At 42.3% G+C, this 25,676-nt stretch overlaps 1 protein-coding gene across 1 annotated transcript in view; it reads left to right on the top strand.

Moving 5' to 3' along the window:
* LIN52 (lin-52 DREAM MuvB core complex component) overlaps positions 1 to 25,304 on the top strand; it is a 72,736-nt gene extending 47,432 nt beyond the window's left edge. Inside the window, exon 6 of the mRNA XM_053264043.1 lies at positions 22,946 to 25,304. Coding sequence (XP_053120018.1) covers positions 22,946 to 23,001 — 56 coding nt within the window. The 3' untranslated portion in view covers positions 23,002 to 25,304. The remainder of the gene's footprint in view (positions 1 to 22,945) is intronic.
* Positions 25,305 to 25,676: the final 372 nt, after the last annotated feature.

The following is a 25,676-nucleotide window of genomic DNA, read 5'->3' as shown; positions in this document are numbered from 1 at the left end:
TATCCCAAGTGGTCTCAGGACCAATACACGTTGCTGGTCACACGCTTGATTTAGTTTTTTGCTCTGATCAATATGGTGTTCCATGGGTGGGGGAATCCTGCGATTTCCCCATTGTCATCGATGGACTACCATTTGGTCTCACAGCCACAATCCTCCTCTGCAGGGGTGAAGGACCTATTAGGATGGTCCGCCCTCAAAGGCTATTGGATCCAATAGGATTCCAAGAAGCCTTGGAAGGGTTTAAGGTTGGTTCTGCCAGTGATTCTGTCAATGCCCTGGTTTAGACATGGAATAACGAAGGTACTAGGGCGGTCGACATGATTGCCCCTAAACACCTTCTCTAACATGCTTCTAAATTAGTTCCTTGGTATATGGAAGAAGTAAGGGGGCTAAAGCGGCAAGGTAGATGGCTTGAGCAAAAATGGAGAAATACTCAGCAGAAAGAATCCAATAGATTACAACACAGAGCACATTTGAAGATCTATGCTCTGGAAGTGTGCACAACAAAGAAGCAGTTCTTTTTCGCCCACATTGCTTTTGCAAGCTTATGTCTGTTGTCTAGAGTTGTGAGAGGGCTAGTACATGCTCCTCCTCCCTTGAATGACAATTTGGATCCCTCAGTTATCTGTTGTGATGTTTTAAATTATTTTTTGCAGATAAAATCTCTCATATTTGAGCTGAACTAGACTCCTCAGTTACCGCAGAGTCTACTGTAGAGATGTCCAGCAGCAACCCTTGTATGGTTAGATTGGATCAAATTCAGTTTGTGACTCCTGAGGATGTGGACAAGCTGCTTGGGACACTTCATCTCACTACCTGAGATCTCTCTCTCTTTCTTTCTATCTGTACTCTTGACAGATAGAGAGAAATTTTTCTCCCTCTTACATAACACTAGAACCAGGGGTCATCCCATGAAACTGATTTAGGACTGATAAAAGAAAGTACTTTTTCACACAACGCATAATCAACCTATGGAATTCTGCCACAAGATGTGGTGACAGCCAACAGCCTGGATGACTTTTAAGAGGTTTAGATAAATGCATGGAGGACAGCTCCATGCTACTAGTCTGAGGGCTATAGGCCACCTCCTGCCTCAGGTGCCTCTAAATACCAGTTGCAGGGAAATAACAGCAGGAGAGAGGGCATGCCCTCAGCTTGTCCCTGTGGGCTTCCGAGAGGCAACTGGTGAACCGCTGTTTGAAACAGGATGCTGTACTAGATGGGCCTTGGGCCTGATCCATCAGGGATGTTCTTATATTCTTATCTTTGCCCAACATGGTTATTGGAGAGGCTCTTGTTAAGATCATTAATGCCTCCTTGAGACATGGAGGGAGGGCAGGATGCCTCCTTGTCTCAAGGAGGCAATTATTAGACCACTCTTGAAGAAACCTGCATTGGATCCCTCAGAATTAGGCAATTATGGGCCAATTCTAACCTCCCATGGTTGGGCAAGGTGATTGAGAGGGCGGCGGCTTTCCATCTCCACGCAGTCTTAGAAGAAGCCGATCATCTGGACCCATTTCAAACTAGCTTTCAGGCAGGCTATGGGGTTGAGACAGCCTTGGTTGGTCGGCCTGTTGGATGATCTCCAGTTAGGAACTGAAAGGGGAAGTATGACTCCATTGTTATTTTTTGATCTATCAGTGGCTTTCAGTACCATTGACCATGGTATCCTCCTGGGGTGCCTGAAGGGGTTGGGAGTGGGAGGCACTGCTTTGAAGTGGTTTTGCTCCCACCTCTCGGGTAGGTGTTCCAGATGGTGTTGCTTGGAGATTGTTGCCCTTCAAAATGAAAGCTATTGTATGGGGTCCTGCAGGGCTCCATTCTATCTCCAGTGCTTTTTAACATCTACAAGAAACCACTGGGATAAATCATCAGGGGATTTGATGCAGGGTGCTATCAGTATGCTGATGACACCCAAATCTATTTTTCCATGTCAGCTTCATCAGGAAATGGCCTAACTTCCCTAAATGCCTGCCTGGAGGTGATAGTGGGCTGGATGAGGGAGAACAAACTGAGGTTGAATCCAAGCAAGATAGAGGTACTCATTGTGGGAGGTTGGAACTTAGGAAGTGACTTAGATCTTGCTGTTCTGGATGAGGTTACACTCCCCTAGAAAGAGCAGATATGTAGTCTGGGATTACATCTGGACTAGGGATGTGCACATTAATCTTCGGCGCTGGCGGGGCTAGCGCTTTAAGGGCGGGGGAGGGTGTACTCACCCCTCCCGCCGCATTTCCCCTGCCGACGCGTTGTTTTTTTAAGCCCCTTGGGGTGGCAGCGTTCCTCCCTGCCGCCCCGTTTGCCCTGTCGGCCAGAAGTGGCCGGAAGTTGCGAGTGCGCGTGTGCCTGTCGTGCGCGCATGCACACACGGCAGAAGGCGCGTGCGCACTCGCCACTTCCGGCCGACAGGGCAAACGGGCCGGCGGCGGGGGAAATGCAGCGGGAGGGGTGAGTACACCCTCCCCCGCCCTTAAAGCGCTACCCCCGCCGGCGCCGAAACGCTGAAACCGCCCCCAGTGCCAAAACATTTCGGAGGCCTTCATAATGGGCACATGCCTAATCTGGACCCATACCTTTCCCTGGTTTTTCATGTTGAGTTAGTGGCCGGGAGAGCTTTCTACCAACTATGGCTGATATGCCAGCTACATCCAGTTTTTGAGATAAACGACCTTAAAACAGTTGTACATATACTGGTAATATCCAGACTTGACTACTGCAACATAGCCTGCTCTACATTGGGCTGCCTTTGTACATAGTCCGAAAATTGCAGCTGGTAGAGAATGAAGAGCCAGGTTGGTCTCCAGCGTTACCTGAAGAGATAATGTTACACCCATTTTAAAAAGAACTACACTGGCTGCCAATATGTTTCCAGGCAAAATACAAAGTGCTAGTTATTACCTATAAAGCCCTGAACAGCTTGGATCCAAGGTATTTAAGATAATGCCTCCTTCTTCATGGATCGCCCCGCCCCGATCATCAGGGGAGGTCCGGTTGTGGTTGCCACCTGCTTGGTTGGTGGTGACTCAAAACCGGGCCTTTTCTGGGGTTGCCCTGGGACTTCGGAATGCGCTTCCTAAAAAAATTAGAGCCTCCCCATCTCTGGATGACCTGAAAACATACCTGTTTAGTCAGGCTTTTAGTTATGATTTTAACATTTAAGTTTTGAGTTTTTATCTGTATTTTAAACTGTTTTGATTGTGTTAATGTTTTAATTTTTGTTGTGTTTTTAGATTGTGAAGCACCCAGGGACTTGCATAGGGGGTCCCTGTATACAATGGTGTAACAATGTGTTAACCAAACAAATACAGGAAGATACAAATGGGAGAGAAATTTAATAGAAATTAACAGTGTGTGAGGAGGAGGAAGAAGATTTGGAGAATGGAATGGCAAAGAAGCTGTATGAAGTGGCTGGCATGCTGGGCAGCATAACATGGGATGTTCTGATCCATCCACACTGCTGTGGACTCACAGTGCTGCAGGCTCGCAGTAAAGGTGATTTTGTGCAAAAGCGCACATATTTTGAGTAGCATGCTTGCATTCTGGAAGCACCAGTTAGATTGGAAACTGATGGTTAAGTGATGTGTTTCCAATCTAACTATCACTTCCTGAGTGCAGGTGCACCACTTGAAATATTCGTGCTCTCGCACAAAAGTTCAAGATTGCCAGGAATGCTTTGTGAGTTGTGGCAGTGTGGATTGATATAGTGAGCCTGCAACAGTCCAGGAGGATCAGAGTTGCCCATGTTGTGCAGCTCAATGTGTCAGCCAGTGTGTAAAGAGGGAGGAAGGGATCTTCAGCTTTCATTGATAACTATAGTTAACACTTCGTGTTCGGGCGGGTAAAAATAAAAAATGTCCTATCTTCCTCCACTGGCTATGAAGCCTCTGTCTGTCTGGTATTTTGAGCCCCTTGGGGCAGGGACCTCTCTTCTCATTCTTCATAAAGCACCATGGACATGGTAGACACTATATAAACAAGAAGACATCCCAGATGATATCTTCTGCTTACCCTTCTAGGGGAGGCTCCTCACTGAGGTGAGTAAAAATGCATAAGTGTATGGTGTAATAGGGATTAAAGGGGAGCTTGTGCTTCTTTCAAAGTTCTCAACCATGGATCCACATAGATCTGCCTGTTGTTACCCCTGCCTTTCCCTCTGCCCCACCAGCTCCAATGGACACCAGCCACCACTGGGCCTTACTTCATGTCAGTCTTTCATCTCTTTTATCCACTGGCTGTGACACACTATAGCTTTCAGAGAGTAGAGGACTGAGTAAAGTGGAGACATGCTTTCTTTTCCCATTTTCTGCCATATTTTATCATACCCATCTCTATCTTTCTTGCAATCACTCTCTTCTCATGATTGGGCCATATATCTGTGTGCAGTGCTGGGGAGTGATGTTTTTCAAGTCTTGATTCTCAACTATTTATGTAGTTTTATAAGAAGTTATTAATCTAATCTGGTTACTTCTTTCTTTTATTGGCAGTTTGCAACTAGCAGCATCTGACAGTTCCCCTTTAATCTGAGGGTTGTTACATTTCTGTTACAAGACAGGACATACAAATATTTGTTTACAGAGACTGGCTTCTTAGTTTGTGTCTTTTGATGGGATTTTGTCTACAAGATTTTACTTTGCACTGTAGGATGTAAATTCAGCACAGGCTTTGAGCACTATTATTAAACCTTTTCAAGGAGGTCCCTTGTGGCAGCTTCATAGAGCAGGTGGCCTGCATTGCATATGGGGAGTCAGGAGTCTGTGTCTTATCAGAACATATAATCTAAAAATCGCTCAGCCTGTTTTTCTCTCCTGGGGAGACAACAACCACACTGGACTCTTATGCTAAAAACTAATTATTAACCTACACTAAACGTCATTCAGTACAAATCCCAACTGAAAGTGCCTAGGTAACGGATGTTTCTGGATAGCAGGCCAAGCTGTCATTTGGCTTTTTAATAGATAGTCTGCTGGTTGTCCCACAGAATCCAATGCTTATCCTTCTGGATTTAATAGAATAAACTGAGCATTTTAAAAATTCATTTTAACTTTTCTACCTATTATTTACAGCAACAAATATCTGCATTGTGCATACAAATTATATAGGGTTGAATGTTCCAAGTAGGACATTGATTTCTTCTCTCCTGTATAGCACAAGTAGTCCAGTGGTGCCAGGTACAAAATTTCCTTGAGGAGCTCCATTTTCATTTTTAAATAGAAGCAAGTTCCTCTCCCTCATTATTCTGGAGTTATATTTGAAAACCTGCATACAATGGCTGTCATCTAGACTAAGTTACTCAGGAGTTACTCTAAAGGACTACTTGATTTCAATAGGACTTATAAGTAATTTAGTCAGGATATCAGCCACTGTCTATGAAAGGCTTTATTGATCAGGACACAGTTTGTGCCTTGCATGATTACCTGTCTCTCCCTCATGGCTCCAGTAAGTTTTGGTCTATAGCTTTCATCTTACAACCACAATGCTCTGTGCAAGTGGAAAAAATTAAAAAATCCAAATGTCATACAGTTTAAAGCTTATATAGTTTACCTTTTTATACTATGGTGGTGGTAGCAAGTACTCCTTTTTACCAACCAGCAGCTGGGTGTCAAATCAACTGCACTTCATATCACTGCCTTTTTGCTTGTGCTATTCAGAGTTCAAGACTGGCAGATGTTCACACCCAGTGCCATGCTTCTTTGGATAGGAAAAAGGACCATGAGGGCATTTGTGCATGCTGTTTCTCTTGCTTTTTTCTAGTTTAAAGGAAGAATAAGGCTCCCTTTACATGTACCATTCCCACCATGATTGCTGCTGCCTCTGCTTTTGCTCTGATACCGATCTTAGAACATGTCAGTACTAACATTAGTAAGCCCACCCACTCTGGCTTGATTCAGAATGGGATGGTGGTGAAAAGATATTTTGAAAATGGTAGAAAAACCAATCCTGTGTTTTTTATCACTCCTTTTGAGATTTGGATCTCCTCACACTCTCAGTGACATCAGAAGCACAGCAGGGCCTAAATGCCTCCTAGAGCCAATACCAATCAAAGAATATGAGAGAGATCTTGCGCAAGGAAAGGGGTGTGTATGTCTGATGGTATACCCTTTGGTATCTTCCTCCCCAGCAAATAAATTTTATTTTTTTTATTTAAATGATTTATGACCAGTCTGGGGACAAACCACATTTCCCTGTTTCAAACCACAGTCCATTAACAAACTAAGATTCAAACCATTGGTCTTGGTTTACTGTCCCAACTTGTTAACAAACTTCTTAACAAGGGCCATTGTGGCTGGGATGATGGTCCAACAACATTTAATGACCAAAGTTTGAGACTCCCTGCTCTAAGAGAAGAGGATTCCCTTTTACTTTGCCTGGAATACATTTTATCCCATCCAGCTTATGAATACATATCTTTCCAGCAAACACCTGCCTACTTCAAAGGGAAAGATGGAGCCTCGCTTCATCACCCTCTCTAACCAACCATGCCTAGAGATAAGGCCCTTGAGTATCCGCTTGGCCAGCAGTGGTCACTACTCTGAGGAACAAGTGTGAAATAAGGATGCATCTAATAAAAATGTCTATGATTCACTGAGGATGATTAGGTCGTCTGTATGAGTCAAGAAAACTGGGCCCAAACCAAGAATGTTTCTATATTTGTAAGTGTGGTGAGTGAAGGATTGGTACTAATTTCAAGGTGAAAAGAATAATAACAACAACAAAAAAAAATATTTATATACACTACTTTCAAGAAAAGGTTTTTAAATCAGAGATGGTTCCCTGTCCCAAAGGGCTCACAATCTTAAATTTTAATCTTAAAATTATATGGAAGGAATGGATATTCAATCAATCGATCGATTCCCCTGTTATGCTCCTTGACCAGTAGGAATACTGCTAATGTATTTCCCCCCCAGTGGGACAACATGTAGTATATTTTGTTTAATGAAAATCTCATAACTTCTTGAAATGTTGGTAATGTGCTAACATTATATGACGACAGTTGATCTGATACCAGGAGGTTTTGGTATGTGTAGGGGCTCTGTTGTTCAAGCCTTAAATAATAATTTAGTAGTTAATAAGTCTCATAATTCAATTCCTGGTCTTTGATATAGACTGGAGGTGGCCTGGTTAATATCATAAATGCATCGCTGAGGAAGGGCAGGGTGCCTCCTTGTCTGAAGGAGGCAATGGTTAGACCACTCCTTAAGAAGCCTTCCCTGGATCCCTTAGTGATGAATAGTTGAAGGTCAATCTCCAATCTCCCTTGGCTGCGCAAGGTGATTGAGAGGGTGGTGGCTGACCAGCTCCAGGCAGTTTTGGATGAAACAGATTATCTAGACCCATTTCAAACTGGATTTAGAGCTGGCTATGGGGTTGAGATGGCCTTGGTCAGCCTGATGGATGACCTTTACCAGGGAATCAACAGAGGGAGTGTGACTCTGCTGGTTCTTTTGGATCTCTCGGCGGCGTTTGGTATCCTTCTGGATCGCCTGGGGGAGTTGGGGATAGGGGGTATTGCTTTGCGGTGGTTCTGTTCCTATCTCTCGGGTAGATTCCAGATGGTGGAGCTTGGTGACAGTTGCTCCTCAAAATGGGAGCTGTTATATGGAGTCCCTCAGGGCTCCATTCTGTCACCAATGCCTTTCAATATCTACATGAAACCGTTGGGTGAAGTCATCGGGAGATTTGGTGCTGGATGTTACCAGTATGCTGAAGACACCCAAATCTACTTTTTTTTTTTCATCTTCAGGAAATAGCACTCATTCTCTAAATGCCTGCCTACATGCAGTAATGGGCTGGATGAGGGATAACACGTTGAAGCTGAATCCAAGTAAAATGGAGGGGCTCATTGTAGGGGCTCAGAATCTGAGGGGTGAGTTAGATCTTCCTGTGCTGGATGGGGTTACACTCCCCCAGAAGGAGCAGGTGCGTAGCTTGGGAGTACTCCTGGACCCAGGCCTCACCCTGGTATCTCAGGTGGAGGCCATGGCCAGGAGTGCTATCTATCAGCTTCAGCTGATTTGACAGTTGCGCCCATTCCTTGAAGAGGATGACCTCAAAACAGTGTTGCATCAGCTGGTAACCTCCTGGCTTGACTATTGCAGTGCGTTCTATGTGGGGCTGCCTTTGTACATAGTTTGGAAACTTCAGTTAGTTCAAAATGCGTCAGCCATTGTAGGGATGTGCACGAACTGGTGGCGGCAGGCGCGCGCGTGCTGTGGCGCACGCATGCGTGATCGTATTACTGAGACTTCCGGGCAACGACGGGGGCAGGGGCGGCAGGGAGGAACGCTGCTGCTCCAAAAACTTTGACCTAAATTGCAGCGCCGGAGGGGGAAGAGCGGCGGGAGGGGTAAGTTCTACCCCCCCCGCCCTTAAAGGTAGACCCCCCCTCAGTGCCGGACCGCGCCACGTGGTTCCGTGCACACCACTAAGCCATTGGTCTCTGGGGCAACCCGGAAAGACCATATGATGCCTATTTTGAAACAGTTACACTGGCTGACAATATGTTTCCGGGCAAGATATAAAGTACTGGTTATTACCTTTAAAGCCCTGAACGGCTTAGGTCCGAATTATCTTAGAGAGCGTCTTCTTCTGCATGATCCCCACTGCACATTAAGGTCATCTGAGGAGGTCCCTCTCCAGTTACCACTGGTTCGTCTGGTGGCGACTCAGAGGTGGGCCTTCTCTGTAGCTGCTCCTGGGCTGTGGGATGCACTCCTGGCAGAAATTCGTAATTTGACTTCATTGCTGTCTTTCAGGAGAGCCCTTAAAACCTATCTGTTTGGGCTGGACTTCCAGGGATCTTAAACTACTGTAAACTGTTTTAAATGGTTGCCTTGGTTTTCCAAGGTTTTTAGTTGTTTGAATGTTTAAATTGGTTTTATTGTGTTTTTATAGTTTTGATTTTAATTAACTGGTTTAAATTGGTTTTATCCTGTTGTAAACTGCCCTGAGCCATTATTAATTTTTTTGCTTTATGCCGAAATAAATGGTTTTAAGGTTTTTTGACTTTTTCTCCTCAGCCTGAAACTAGGGGGCAGACATAATCAGCACTGAGAGAAGTGAACTGTATGAACTACAATTAGAATTGAAGAGCACAGGTGGTTGAAGATCCTATACAATTGCCAAGCTATTTTGTTTTCTCAAATGAGAGGGTATTCAAGTAAAAACTGCGCTAATGTTGCTTTTCTGTTCAAATTCTTCCAAAAATGTTGTATTTTGATAACCATTTGGAGCTACAGCAATGAACATTTAAAGCAGTTTTTGTGGTGTGGCTGTGGTGTGGCTGGGAAATATATAACCTGATTCAGTTAGCAGTTCATTTATTGATTTAGATTAGTGTATTGGGAATAGTTGTGCCCTGAACAGAAGCTTTCCTTTGATCACAGCTGGATTTGACAGTAAAAGCTTCAGAATAAGGCCACCTGTAACAAGCAAGTTTAAAATAAAAGGTGGTTTTAACATCAGGGTTAACAACAGTTCTTGCAGTGGATGTCCAAGATTCACTAGGGAGTCAAGGATCTTAAATCTCTATGCTAGTCATATTCAAAGTGTGACTGCAATGAAAAGGTGGAGTGACTAATGCCACCTCATAGCATGTAATGTATCTAGAGATTCAGTGATCACTGCATTTTGCAATTTAATGGATATGACTTTTTCTCTCCCCTCAGTCCTGTATATCTGCATGCTCTACTGTTTCAGATCTGCATTCTTGGGATGTAAGGTTTCATTAAAAAATAAATAATAATCACAGCCCCACTCTCCCCCCTCGCCACACTCATTTTCTATAATATGGTAATGATATCACCGTAGCAGTAATTACGGGTCATCTTCATTTCTTTCATCTCTGCTGGTTCTGATGGCTTCATTCCTTTGACGGAGAAGATTTGGCTCTGGGTACTGTGATTATTTTGTTAAGCATTATTCGAATAGACAGGAGTGAGAGAAATTAATCAATCCAAATGCAATTAGCATCATGTTTAACCCAGTGATGGACGTCTCAAGGTGAAACAGCCAAGGGAGTTTCAGTCATTATTATTCAATCCAGTGGCTCTTATCTAAATTATAATCAAGAGGGGTTTTATTGGCTTCAAGGAGAGGCAATGTAACTCTTTCCCTACACTGTGTCAAGGAGATCATGGGTCAAGGGGGTCAAGCTGGCTGCTGTCAGCTTCTTGAAGTGGGCGGTGCTTCAACAGATTCATCTTAATATTTAGATTAATTGAAACAAAATAGCTGTATTCTTATGATCTTAGTAAATTTGATCTTGGTAGATTTTGTTTTGTTTTTACTTGGTCTTCACTGTCATTCTAATCTGGATTGTGCTGAACTGGCCTGCATATATGCAGTCCACTGCACCCCATGATGCTCAGGTCTCTACTTTAAGCTTTGGCTCACTATATGGAATCTACAATTGCTTTCTTGTGATGGAGAGAGAAGGACAGCATATCACAAAAAATTAATTTTGAATTTAGAGTTGAATATTTTTCAAATAGTCCTAATCCATCTACATGCATGCTGGAAATGTGAAGGGCTGTATTTGTTTAGTAACTACCTGAAATATGTATCCAGTTATTGTAATTGCATAATACCACTGCTTCATATTTTCTCAGGATAAATGAAAACAAGGATAACAGATTGAAGATTTGGGTATTACTAATGGACATATTGACAAGCCACAGCACTTCGTTTTTTCAAAAAAGGTTGATATAGAACAACTATTGCTTGTATGATCTGGCCTTGCTTTGCCATTTAGAGGTCCAGTGTTGTGAATAATACATTCTAACCATAATTGCGAACTTCATGCTTTGGCCAGAAAGAAGAAAGGAAAATGGAGTCTGAGAGTTGAAACACTGCAATTCTTAACTCCATTCTTCAGATATAAACACAATGTTAATAGAGCTGCTCTGGAGTGCTTGACTACAACACTCCAACTATACTTTTGAGTTATGGGGGGGAATCAGCTTGACTTTGGGGAGCAGTCTATTACAGTATTAATCTTGAGAAAAGCTAATAGCCTTAACAGGAATCTCACGAAGAGGCATATTAGCTTAAGGTCCAAATTGTAAATAAATCAGTGTAAGGCTTGCTGTAGAAAGGGCTTGGATACTGAAGTGGAACGGAAAGAGACGGGGGCGAGAAGGTTTAGAGGGCTGAAGGTTAGTATTACCTTTCCTCATCCGGTGGTGCATTGGATGCACTTTTAGATGGGCACACAAGCAGATTTTCTCACAGGAAGGCAGGAGGAACAACAACTGGCAAGTGGTGTAGAGCTACCACTCGCATGCTTGAGAACCTGTATGGTAAAGGTCCGTATAGATTCGGATTCCAATTCTGATCCTGAGGCCATTTGGCTTGACCAGGAGTATTTGTAGTCCAAAACATGCCTGGAGGCAATGCATAAGTCATGCTCCCTCCCTGGAGGGGCTGAAACTCAGGTAGAACAATGAGCTTCATGGTTGCAGGAGTTGGTCAGCTTGGGTGTAGTCCTACGGAACAAAAGGCTGGAAATGGCTTAGGTAGTGTATGTGGAGGTCTGAATTGGTGACCTTAAAAAGCATATATAAGAATCAGGAGGTCTCTCCAGCTGTTTTTCTTACTTCACTCCTTGGTCCTCACCAGCTCATTAGGTTGTTGACAGAGGGGTTGGGATGTGTGCTTATCTGAGTTGCTGCGGAGGAGAGTTATCTCTGACAAGAGGGAGTTAGCTGTTCCCTCTGAGAGTAGGTTTTTAACCTGAAGTCTGCTTTGCCAGCTTTTCCTTCTCTTTGAAGGTCAGACAAAGAGAGGCTTTGGGGATGATTCCCTTCAGTCATGGTGACCTAGGGCTGCACTACCCCATGCTTTCACCTGAATTGCATAGTTTGCCAAATGTGGGCATGTGCAGAGTTCATGATTCCATGAGTTCAGGTATCCCAGAAATGGAAGCTGTGGTCCCACAGTACCAAATCATATGGGGTTGCTGTTTGCAGCCCCAAAATAAACTATTTTGGCAGCGGCAGCAGCAGCAGCATGCACCCACCACACACACAGCCCCCACACACTGCACCCTTCAGGCAAAAAACTTCTCAGGGTAGCTCACAGAAATAAATGAAGTCTCTCTTTACACCTACATTTTCCATCATTGCCCCCTACATTTACACCTACACCCACCCATCATTGCCCCCTACATTTACACCTACATTTCCATCATTGCCCCCTGCAAGTCTTCAGAAGCCACTCCTGCTACCAGGAAGAGCCAGGAACTGCAGACTGCCCAGTTGTCAGGGTGAAAAGAGGTCCCCAGGGGCAAAATCATCTGTTTCTACCTAGCCCTAATTGCTTGGAAGCATACTGCAGGGGGCAGGGTTTCACTGATCCCACCATAGAAGATTTGAGAAGCTGCAGCAGTTGTCATACTGGAAGCTGGGGGAACGAGCATAGTAACACCTTCTAACATGAGCCCCTGGTGGCGCAGTGGTAAAAACTGCCGCCCTGTAACCAGAAGGTTACAAGTTCAATCCTGACCAGGGGCTCAAGGTTGACTCAGCCTTCCATCCTTCCGAGGTCGGTAAAATGAGTACCTAGAATGTTGGGGGCAATATGCTAAAATCATTGTAAACCGCTTAAAGAGCTCCGGCTATAGAGCGGTATATAAATGTAAGTGCTATTGCTATTGCTAAGTGCTATGTTTTTATGATCGTTATAGTTGTAACTGCCTTGGACAAAAGACAGTATATAAATATAAAAATAAGTAAGTAACGAGGAGCACTCTGCATACCTCAAACTACAGATCATTACTGGGGAAAGTGTATATGTGAAGACCTCCTAAGTGAAAGACACAAATAATCCTGGCTGATAGGCTGACTAACCAAACGCATGTGTAAGAAGGGACTGTGGGGATGTTCTGGGAGCCCTTGTGCAGCTCCTCCAGTGTGCATGCTGTTGCACAAGAGCCATTCGAGTTTGGAATGCTGCCCATATTCTGGAAAGCCTCTGGAAGAAGGGAAGCAGATCGCTGAGGGCCAACTAAGCATTTCCAAGCTTAGTGTGCTCTAATGGGTCTTTCACAAGAGTGCATGTGCAGGTGGGACTGGGGGGCTTGTACAAGGACTCTGCACATGGTGCTTGCCAATGAATTTGCTACAGGCGGAATAAAAAAATAGTTGAATTGTGCAACTTGTGCTTAAATAACGGAATGTTGTGTGCACTATTTTGCACGCCTATATCATCTCCTGTTTCTGGATAGGATACTATTTCCATATACTGGCTTCATTTCATTCTTGCAGAACTATCATTTTTATTATCAGTTCCAAGATGTGGAAACCATGTGTTAATGGTATCATCTATGACAATACTGTCATCCCTCGCCAACTGCGGTTTTCCCAATCGCAGTTTTGAGTATCTGTGACTGGGAAATTGTGACAGGTCTCGCCAACTGTGGCCCAAGTATCCGCAGTTTGGCTAGATTTTTTTTTTTTTTTTTTGTAAATTGGGGGGGTGGTTCATGGGTTTGGGGGTGATTTTCAGGGTTCAGAGTGATTTCTGGGGGTCCCTCATCACTCCTCTTGCTGTCTATTGGTGATTTAAAGGGATTCCAGGTTATTTTTGGTGATTTTCTTTGGTCATTTTTTTCTGTATTTTTCAGTCTTTTTGCAAACACGATTCCCCTAACCCCTGTTTCCAATGCTTTTCAATTGCTTGCCAACTGCAAATTCGCCAGCTGTGAGGTTTCCCCGAAACGGAACCCCTGCAATTGGCGAGAGATGACGGTATGCTTAGTCTATTAGATTGCACAGATATGTGTGGCATTACAAAATCAATATGGTCTCCCTGTTCTGGAGAGCAACAACATGAAATTCAACAAGAGGAAATTTAAAGCATCATAGATTGAAGAACAAGATGTACATGTCTAAGATGGAAAATAACTAGCTAGAAAGCACAACTTTTGAGATAGTGGGGGATGTAATGGATAGCAGCTTAGTAAATAGCCAGCACTAGGATATAAGTAGAAAATGAAGGAGGATATTTTAGGCTGAATTATTGTTTCCCAGACTTAGAGAAGTCTGCACTAGTGACAACTAGTGGATAGCCTCCTTATGAGTCTTGTGTTTAGTTCTGAGCACCACAGATTCCAGAGGGATGTTGACAAGTTGCAAAAGTTCAGAGTTAGAGCATGACAATGAGATATTGTCTAGAAAGAAGATCATATGAGAAACTGCTGTGGAAGAACTGGATGTGTTTTGCTTAGGAAAAGGATGAAGTATGTTTGGGGGAGGGGATATGTTGATAACTTTCATGTATTTAAAAGGATGTCAGAAGGTAGAGCAAACACAATGGCTCACCCTGTCTACTCTGGATAGGACATGGAGTTTTAGACTTCATGAAGGCAGAGTTAGATTAACCACTTGGAACTACTTACTGAACATAAGAGCCGTGGAACAAGCTGCACGGGGTGGTTTGCTATCTTCCTTTTGTTATCCTTGGAGAGTTTCAAATAAAGGTTGTTGAAGCATCTATCAGGGATATTTGAGATACGGGATATTGTGTTGCAGCATGGAAGATTGAACTGAATTATCCCTTAAGCCTGTTCCAAATCTCATTCAGTGATGTAAGGACAATATCCACAAAGATATATGTCCTTATATGTTTTCTTCCATGGGTATCTACCATTGGATAATCCAAATGTATATATAATTATGTGCTTTTTAATATATTGTTAGGGTTTAACTATATTGTGTGAATATAATGGACCTTTTGGTGTATGAATACCCCCCCACACACACTTTTGGGATCCTTCAGGGTGACAGCTGCTTACGTAAGTGTAAGTCACTACTTTCATTACTGGTTTTATCACAGTAAATCCTCCATTATTTCCTGACTATCCAGACCTTATGACACAGTGTGGTGCAGTGTTGCCATATGCATGAGAAGGCTCTTTACGAGATGTTGGGGACCAATGAGAATGGAGCCCCAATCTCCAGCAAAGTGTTTTTTTCTAATTAAATTGCCGTTGGAAGGAACATCCGGAGCCACAGTTTCCACTCTGGATCGAAGGCCAAACATTATGAGTCTTTGTCATTTGATTAAAAATGTTACTTAACCTTTAAATTGCTACAGATGTAAAGATAGCCCTGAGTTTCTAATGTAATCTCCTCAAAGTTAAAATCAGGAAAATCTTTGTGTAATGAAACCCATATGTCATAGTGAAAGGATGCAAAGCGCTGGCAGAGTGGGCTGCTCTCACAAGAGATTCTGTACCCAATCTTGTTAACCAGGGCTGCTTTTGGTAATCCCTCATCTCCTCAATTGCAAGAAATCAATCTGTACTACTGCATCTCTTCAACCAGCAGCAACAAAATTTACTGCGGGAGGCAGTTTGGGGACAGTTGTAGTGGGAAGGAAGACCAAGGCAACAAGGCTAAATACAGGATTGAGGGATTGAAGTTCCAAAGAGGAGATTATATTAAACTGTGCTCCACCCTCCTAGCAACTGGAAAATTAAGCTTCCGTTCTGGGCTTCTGCCTCTTCTGTCCACTACCTGGTTTGTGATCCATCTATTTTAGCAAATTTAATTCCTGGTTCAAGAGCCTCTGTTATTTATAGCAACCCAATGGCTGCTCCCTAGGCAGTCCCAGGGAAGGGTGGATTTGCTCAGATACTCAGCTTTCATTGTAACCTAGGCCGATTACATCCTAAATTGGTGTTTTTCTGTGGTCTTCAGTGCCCCCACTTCCCCATCTAACTGAGGAGATTAATTTGTAACCGAGCTATTGCAGTCGTATCCATTGTTGATTTTCTATTGTAGTGATAGATGTACTGCATAGGATAGATAATAAATTTTGACCTGACATGGCGATTCATGCTTCTGTTCTGTGCTGCACAGATTCTGTGGTTGCTTGCTAGCACAATGAAATCTTTACTAAAGCCTTACATCAAACAGGCAAGGTCCCTTGAATTAAGCAACCATTGAAAAAAAATGCTCCTAAGTACAGTTTTAGTTTGGCCATTCTTTAAAAGGCCCGTGTCAATGTGCTAACTGACTTTTTTTGTTCTCTTGGGTAGTCAGTGATGACAGCTACCACTGTGTGTTTCTCTGCCAGCAGTTGCATCTAAGATGTGAGCAACAGTTTCTTTATCCTCTTGTTTATATCTCCACTCAAAAAATGATGAGACACCTAGAATGAAACTTTTAATGAGTATAAAGAATGTTAAACGGGGGTGATGCTAAACAAGAAGGTGATTTACCACTAGAGATACTTGGGTGTCATGCTCAAATTTAAAAAAAAAAAAAAACACCTACAGAAAATCTCTGAATGAAAGAGTACCTAAGATACTGAGACTGAGCAATGTACAATCTGAATGTTACTAAGAGATACTGATTGAGGGGTGTGCGGTAGAGCAGCAAGCACACACACAAAAAGTAAGAATTCAGAAACTTCTCTGCAGAATTTGGATGTCACTCACTGAGCGTGGGAGGTTTATTGGGTAGCTATCAGGACCTTCCCTCAGTTTTGTATCATACCTTTTAAAATTTAAAGCCTAGTTGCCTCCTTAGTGTGTATTGAGAAGAGGAATACAGAATAGCAGAAGGCTGTCTCCTGCTCCTAATGGGATTTTGTAGCAGCATGTGCGAGTTTGTTTCAGAAGTCAGAAATGAACAGATGTTGGTATAAATTACCTCTGTGTCTGATGTCTTGCAAATTAAAAGCGCGGTTGGCATCACTAAACAATTTCACCAGGTTGGGGGGGGAGGGCGAGCGTGTGGTGATTATTGTAGCAGGTCGGTAAGAATCTTTAAGCTGCAGCAGAGCAGGGTAGCAAGGATAAAGGAATGAAGAATAAAATGAGAGGTCTGTGAATTAATCAGAAATGTTAACATCTCCGATGACAAGCGAACAGGAGGGCACGTGCTCTGGAGCAGCCCCCAACTCACAGTAATTTCACTTGGAGTGCAGAAGTAGTCAATGCTCGCAGGCTGATTTATAGGGTGCAGCCCTCTTCAGGGGCGCATAGTTGTCACACATTCGTATATCTCCTATATGGGACTAGGGCTCTGGAAAACTTCCACTCCATCAGCTGTTAATGCTGCAGTTTGACATTACTTGAGGAGGAACAAGGCACAGGGTTTGATTCAAAGTGAAATTTCTAGAACCTCGAACTTCCAGTGATTATGTTTCTAAGTTTAAGGTAGATCTCACATTCCATTATAAAAAGACATGAAAAGACTGAAGAGCAAAAGTCTCTTCTGTGCTTTTCACTGATGAGTCCCAAAGCACTTAACAATCTTATAGTTTCACAAATAGTATAATGCCGTTGCCATTGTGGGGGAAATGGGAGGGTCCACCTAGTATTTTAATCCTGATTCACTTAAGGTCATGTGAGAAGGACCAGTTTAGGGAACTGTTATTATGTGGTGAAATGTTGGTTGAGTAATAATGGTTTCAATTTCCCCCCTCTTCTGGGTGCATTGTAAAGTGGTCATGTGATTGGTTCAGATCCAAATTTCTATTGGTAATGTGACTGTACTTTTCTCATGTCATTTACTATTCAACCAGCTTACTAAAGCTTTGAAATGGTGCAGCACTTGGAATCAGAGCATGATAAACTGTATGACCACTATCAAACCACATTCACTCAACCTACTTCCTCCCACCAAGTGGTGATTCTGTGAACTGGACTGGAGTTAAGGACTTACAAGATTTAGAATCTCTATCCAGTCACTCCTAGACTTGGGCTTTGCACACACAGCTTTTTCTTTTTTTTAGCCCTGTCTGTTAGGCTAGAAGTATCATCAATATGACAGGCTGCATTTATTTTCTCTCACTGAAAAAAGTGAACAGCTCCTTTTGAAAGGGGCTGCAGTCAGGGACACAACCTCTGTCCTTTATGTTCCTGACATTTGAGGTCATTTGTCTATGAGTTGGGGTTCACATGTTTGCTTCCACTTTGCAGTGGAAGTTTGCAGTGCTGTAAATGGAGAGTAGCCAGAAGGTAGATTGTGGTGCACTGATGAACTCCTGGCCAATATCTGGTGAACAGCATCATGCTTTCTGGTTGCTGAGAATCTTGCAAAGAATTCTGGACTTGGTGTGATCCTGCAAGGCACTAGTTATGTGCTTATGCTCCTAAGCAAGAGTGCATACACATTATCATTTAACATAGATTAGTTGTGCTTTAACTGTGATCTTGCAGAAAAACAAGTGCATGCTTTAACTGTGATCTTGAGCATGCTTTGATTGTATTATGTTTGTCTATTTATTACCTTTCTATCACACCTTCTCTTCCATCATGGAATTCAAGATGGTGTAGATGGGAATACCTGCTGAGTACTGACCAGATTTACAGCCACCTTGCTGAAGCTAAGCAGCTCTATCGTGTGCCTTCAGATCATGCTCTTGTAAATTTAAAATGGTAGACCAAGGGGATTTCTGGAGGTGTAGGAGTAGACCATGCAAAATTGATGTTGGGCTACTCCTGCTGTAGACTTGTTCCACAGAGTGCAAAAAAAGCCATTGCCTCCCTTTCTCCCTGCAGGATCCCTGTCATGCTGGGCTTCTGGTGTGTGCCTTTCCTACATAAAGACAGGTGTACCAGCCAGTGCGACTAAAGCTCAGTATATGCATTGCTGCAGCAGCAGCATGGGAGCCATCTTCTCATAATCCAATCCCATGCCACACTGGGGAGACAGGGGAAACTCATGGATGGGGCAAATGACATGTTTCCATCTAACTTCATTCATAGGCATGCCAGTGCTGGTATGGGAAGGAACAGCATCATTTGCTGTTGGGTGCCTTTTTAGCCCTATCCAGATGGTTCCTCCAGTGAAACACTACCACATGAGCATTCCCTGACCGTGGGGAAATGGTTTTCCTGTGGTATTGTTTTTTGTGCAACACAGACCCGTTGTTTATGATTATTCTAGTGCTTTTAGCTGTGACAAAAATATTTAGAAACTCTGTGTATCATCATAAAACTGTAGATCTAGGAAAATAATAGGCTGTTGACAGTCCAGTGAATATGCTAATTCTGAAACCAGGTGATGACAAATTAAATACCATCATTAGCAATTCATAGCTGGCTATTAGAGCAAAAATATTAAGGTGATGTTTGTGTTATGTCCTATTTAATATAGGGATGGTGATGGGATAATTTAGGAAACAGGGAAGATATGCAAGCTTGGTGGCAGCCCAGGAGCTTGTTAAGCAAAAATATCTTTGCATTATCATGAGTGTTTGGTAGCTTTGTGAAGTTAACTGTTGCTTGGAAATACCATCCTTATTTATGATATGGTTGCCACTTGCAAAATGTAAACCTGTTTGTATATGGATTACATTACTTACTGTCTGGACAACACGTGACATACTGTTAGGACTACCTTCCAGAGGGGGTAGCTATGTTAATCTGTACCGTAGCAGCAAAATCAACAAAGAATTTTGTGGTACCTTAAAGACTAACAAATCTATTATAGCGGGAGCGTTCACAGACTATAGTCCACTTCATCAGGTGCATGAAGTGGAATCCTCAGTTCACAAGCATGTGTGTTTATTTTATCTCATATAAAGTAGAGAGAAATCCAGTTAATACAATCCCAATTAATTGGGATTAATAATAATAACCCAATTAATACAATCTATTTATTTATTTATTTATTTGTTTGTTTTCTATACTGCCCTTCCAAAAATGGCTCCGGGCAGTTCACACAGAGAATAAATAAATAAGATGGATCCCTGTCCCCAAAGGGCTCACAATCTAAAAAGAAACATAAAATAGACTCAAGCAACAGTCACTGGAGATACTATGCTGGGGATGGATAGGGCCAGTTACTCTCCCCCTGCTAAATAAAGAGAATCACCACGTTAAAAGGTGCCTCTTTGCCAAGTTAGCAGGGGTAACTTGATTGATCAAATCAGTTTCAATCTATTAATTTAAATTGATTAAATCTACATATGCACAGGTGAAACTCGGAAAATTAGAATATCGTGCAAAAGTCCATTAATTTCAGTAATGCAAATTAAAAGGTGAAACTGATATATGAGACAGACGCATTACATGCAAAGCGAGATAAGTCAAGCCTTAATTTGTTATAATTGTGATGATCATGGCGTACAGCTCATGAAAACCCCAAATCCACAATTTCAGAAAATTAGAATATTACATGGAACCAAGAAGACAAGGATTGAAGAATAGAACAATATCGGACCTCTGAAAAGTATACAGTGTACTGTGCTTGATTGGCCAGCAAACTCGCCTGACCTGACCCCATAGAGAATCTATGGGGCATTGCCAAGAGAAGGATGAGAGACATGAGACCAAACAATGCAGAAGAGCTGAAGGCCGCTAATGAAGCATCCTGGTCTTCCATAATACCTCATCAGTGCCACAGGCTGATAGCATCCATGCCACGCCGCATTGAGGCAGTAATTGCTGCAAAAGGGGCCCAAACCAAGTACTGAATACATATGCATGCTTATACTTGTCAGAGGTCCGATATTGTTCTATTCTTCAATCCTTGTCTTCTTGGTTCCATGTAATATTCTAATTTTCTGAGATTGTGGATTTGGGGTTTTCATGAGCTGTACGCCATGATCATCACAATTATAACAAATTAAGGCTTGACTTATCTCGCTTTGCATGTAATGCGTCTGTCTCATATATCAGTTTCACCTTTTAATTTGCATTACTGAAATGAATGGACTTTTGCACGATATTCTAATTTTCTGAGTTTCACCTGTATAAAACAGTCCTGAAGAACAAAGATGTGATTTATGTGATAGAGATTTAAACACACATTTAACTTGTCCATTAAAATCAGTGGGATGTCAACTTTGGTTAGGAACACAGGAAGCTGCCTTATACCAAGTCAGACTATTGGTCCATCTAGCTTAGTATTGTCTACACAGACTGGCAGCGGCTTCTCCAAAGTTACAGGTAGGAGTCTCTCCCAACCCTATCTTGAAGATGCCAGGAAGGGAACTTGGAACTTTCTGCATGCAAGCATGCAGATGCTCTTCCCAGAGCAGCCCCATCCCCTAAGGGAAATATCTTACAGTGCTCCCACATAGCCTCCCATTCAAATGCAAACCTGCTTAGCAAAGAGAACAATTCATGCTTGCTATCACAAGACCAGTTCTTTTCACCTGGATAGTTCTTAGATGCACATTTTATAGCAGATGCCATCTTAGAAGAGGTATCCATTACTTGATTGATTGATTGATTGAAATTTTCTTATATACCACCTCCGAAGACTCTAGGCAGTGAACTCACTTTATGAGTGAGAAGAAGGAATGCTCCTTCTAAGATGGTGAGGCTATTCACACAATGTGAGAAAATTGGGTTAGAGGAGTCGGAGGAGGTGGTTCTGTAGCCCGGTGCTTAAACCGGGTTTGCGGAGCGAGCACCACCGCAAACCTGGTTTAAGCAATTGTGAGTAGCTGTGGTGCGGCTCCGCACCGTGGCTGCTCACAAGTAGACCCCTGGCGGGAGGCTGAAAAGCAACCTCCCAGCTCGGGGATCTCTCCAGTATGCCCAGCACACTCGCGCAGGGCATGCTAGAGCTTCCGGGGGCCAATCCTCCCAGCCCCCGTCGGCTTTGTCATGGAGCCAGCAGTCGTGTGGGCGGCCGATCCGGCTGCCCAGGGCTCCCGCCCTGCTCATCTGCAGGGAGAGCAGGCTTAGCCCGCTCTCCCCACTTACCTTCACAAAGCGGGTCTCACTGATCGTGAGACCCGGCTCAATGTCTACTGTCTGTGCTTTTTGCAAATGCTTATACTGTTTTAACAGGGTTTTTTAAACTGCTGTCCAATTGATTGGGGTCACATTTTAAATTGATATATTTTTAAATCTGACTAATCTAACTTATTAATCAGCTAAATGTTACACCCAAGATACAAGTTACTGTTTGTCATTAACTCATGTAGGAAGAGAGTAAAGTGCTGCACTTGGGGGTAATGACAGAAGACCTTGAACTCCACCACAGATGATGGGTAGCTAGGCTCACACTGATCAGACTCCCCTTGGGAACTGTGTGCCCAGCGGACTTTACACTGTAGAAGCCACTCCTCCACACATACCCCACCCATCATAATGATGGGCATTTTGCTAATTAAATAAGAATGAGGAGACATCAGGAAAAGGTAAAATGATCAGAAAGTAGCTTCTTTAAAGCTTTATGTTGAGGTCTTAAATGGAAATACATATCATTGGGGCGGCTTTGCCAGAATCCTGAGATTCACAAGTCAGAAATGTTTCTGTAGGAAAGTAGCTGTGTAAAAACTCTGCAGTGATCTTCTTGGAGATTGATAACACAGAGAGAAACACATAAACTTTGCCTTGCTATATTAAGCATTCAGAGGATGACAATACAGTGTGAGGGAGTAGCGCAAAGCTCTATAAACTCTACTATAACACGCCATCCATAGATGAACTACATTGAAGGCATATAAACCCCATTATGTTGTAGCATCCAGGGACTATCACTGCCAAGGGAGAGTGGAAATGCTGTCTCATTTATGATTAAGATCATAAGCATCCAGGGATGAGTAATTTTTAAAATGGAGGGAGACAGAGACCCATAATCTCTGAAGGGTTATGGCATCCAAGAAGATATGCCCTGAGGAGGAGCAATGGTACTCTAGATTATACTATTCATAGACAGATATAGCAGAAAACCTGAAAGGGAGATCTTGAAGCTAACCACAGTGTGAATAAAGGAAGTGAGTATGGTATGAAATGAGACAGCTTGTAGGTATTACAGTTGAGCTTTGATGTTTTCAGTGCTTGGCCTATGTTTCCAGACTGCTAGGAACTCTAAATAGCAACACAGATTTATTTCTTCACTTTATATCTTTTTTGCTATCTCTTGCCACCAGAAAGCCATTTTAAATGAATTTCATAAATGGGGTTAAATATTGTAAATTATCCAGTTCTACTTGTTTTATGTTACGTTTTTTTCTTTTGTGGTTTCAGCTAGAGAAATGACTCGAGGGAAATTTCTTAACATCCTGGAAAAACCGAAAAAGTAGCTGAATATGGAGTATAGGAAGAAATATACCTGACTGCTGGAAAACAACCACAGTTCCACATATGATGAAATCAAAGACCGTCTCTCTGCCTTAAGCTTACAGAAGTGCTCCCTGTTGCACCTCTTTTTCTGAAGAGAAGTGTTCCTGAAAATGTTGGCAAGGACTGCCACTGGATCCCTCAGCAGGGCAGTTTGACCCTCCTGCCTCCTAGCTGCCCCTGCACATTCTGGCAGAAGAATCTGATGTGACAGAATTTTATGCCACTATCTAGTCAAAGTAATGGTCTCATTCATCTGCTTTTGGCAATATATATTTAAAATGAAAGCATGGTAGCAGGGTTTTTTTGTTGGTTGGTTGGTTGGTTGTTTTTAATTATATAGGCCTGTGTCCTGAGGTAACATTGCACATGGTTCTGGGGTGTGTGTGTGTGTGTGTCCCTCTTTTATCTTTGGGACAAGAGCTTTATATGTAACTACCATGCTAGAAATACCACCACATTTCTGGCCACAAGGAGGGCTCTGGATGAAAAGGGACCAGTTTTGTGTTTTAATTATTGTTGGCTAATCCTAGGACAGGGTAACATAATTGACTTTATTATAAGGTAATATTATGTATATATTACTGTTAGCTACAGGCATTGCAGAAAGATAATATGGGTTATAATTATTTTCCTCTCATGACTTGGATTGCCTCAGGTACTGGATGGGAAGAATGCACCAATACTGAACTTTATTTAGACTGCCAGTTGTGTGGATAGGGTAGGATGGTGAATGTATTTAGATGTCTAAATACATCATGTATGAAAGCAGTCCTATGAGAAGGGGAACCTCTGCCATACACTCAGCTCTATCCATTTTCCCTGTTTATAGTCAGGAATCTGTAGCTGTTCCAGTGTAGTTGGAAAAATAAAAGATGAAAGTCAAAATAACACTTTTTTCATAACAGAACTCTCCAAAATGGAATTTGTCTTGTGTTCATATATTGCCTCTACATTGTTTTCATGTTTTTTACAGCTCTGGAAGACTCTTCTCCAAAACATAATGAAGTCATTTGGGATACCATGGTTTTGGGGAACATTTAAAATTGCTTGTCCACAAGAAGAATACATTGGGAGTTGGCTTTCAAGTTTGTTTTTCCAGAAGGAGGAGCTAGTTCAACTATTGGCACAATCTAGCCAAAATTAAGCTCTCTTAAGTGCCATCAATCTCAATGGGACAGTTCAATACATGCTGAAATCTCACCTATTGCTAAATCAATAGGATACAAAAGAACTTAATTTAGGTTGGATTGTGGCCTGTATATTCTAGTAAAAACTATATTAAAAAATTTCCCCTCTCTGGGTCAGCATTTAAATTCAGTTTGTGGGCCAAAGGTTAGAGATACATATTGTCTATCCAAACACTTCCCAATTATTTGAATATGGAGACTTTACATTGTCCGTTTCAATCTGCAGGAAGCAAGTAATAAAAGAGTTAAACATTATTAAATTTGTTATAAAATTATCATATTTGAAATTCTTGCGTCTGTCTTATCTGCAATTTTTCATATGTTTATGTTAAGTGCATCTCAAAATTGTGTGCCATTCATTTCAATGGGGAGGATTCAAGCATGTGCTTAATTTTTGCATTGAAAGCAATGGGGCCCAGGTTTGACTTTAGCTTCATGGTGCCATCTGTATTTACTGCTGTTTTGAAGGTCACTGAAGCACACATGAGGAATTCATGAAACGGAAACATTTAGACAGTACATGAGAAGCCTGCATTGCCAGCCCAGTTATGAATCAAAAGTTTGATTAGTTGTTACTCTCTGCACTTGAGGTGGCTCTGTGGGGACTCAATGGGGGCCTGCACACAACTCCCCCAGTCCTCTTGCATATGTGCTGTTGTTCCAGAGGGCTAACATTTCCAAGCACTGCTGCACGACTGGAAACATCTTGTTGAGGATCAGTGATGTGTTTCTGACTTTGCAGAGTCTTCCAGAGCACAAGCAGCACTCGGAAGTGTTAGCCTTCTGGCGCAATAGCACACACACAAGAGGAGTAGGGGAATTGCACAAGGGCTTCCCCCAGAGCCTCCTTACAGAAGTGCTTTGTTAGGATGTCAGCCATTTACTTCTGTTTTAGAACTTTATCCTCCAGAGGTGGGGTATGTTTCAGAGTTGGGATATTTATATATTTATATTTTTCTTCCATAGATATGTTGGTAGTGTATTTTTATAGTCTTACTACTTATTTGTATTACCCTGAACAAATAATCTGTATGTTATATCTCTGTGTGTTCATAATAAATAAAGGTAAAACAATGTCTCTTTTTAAAAGCAGTCCTTTAAAATCTGGAAATTGATATCACTTCACAGAAACTGCCACTTAGTTTGTGTCTTACAAATGGCTTTTACCTAACAGCTTGATCCAGTGCATATTTACGCAGACATAAACTCCCACTGAGTTTGATGGAACATTCTTCTGAATCAATACATGTGGAGTTGCACTCTGAGCTTATACATGTTTACTCAGAAGTATCTCACTGAATTCAATGCAACTTACTCCCAAGTAAGTCTATATGCTCTTCATCTGTACTTGCACTGAGTAAAGTTGCATTGGACGCTTAGTGACCAAGTGCCCTTATGTGGGAAACTTCAAAGCTGCTGAACTTTGATAACAAGCAAAATTTCTTCAC

Source organism: Hemicordylus capensis, chromosome 1 (assembly GCF_027244095.1).
Source record: "Hemicordylus capensis ecotype Gifberg chromosome 1, rHemCap1.1.pri, whole genome shotgun sequence".
In the NCBI taxonomy this organism is placed as follows: domain Eukaryota; kingdom Metazoa; phylum Chordata; class Lepidosauria; order Squamata; family Cordylidae; genus Hemicordylus; species Hemicordylus capensis.
The sequence above is the reverse complement of the archived record's forward strand: the minus strand, read 5'-3'. Positions and strand labels throughout refer to the sequence as shown.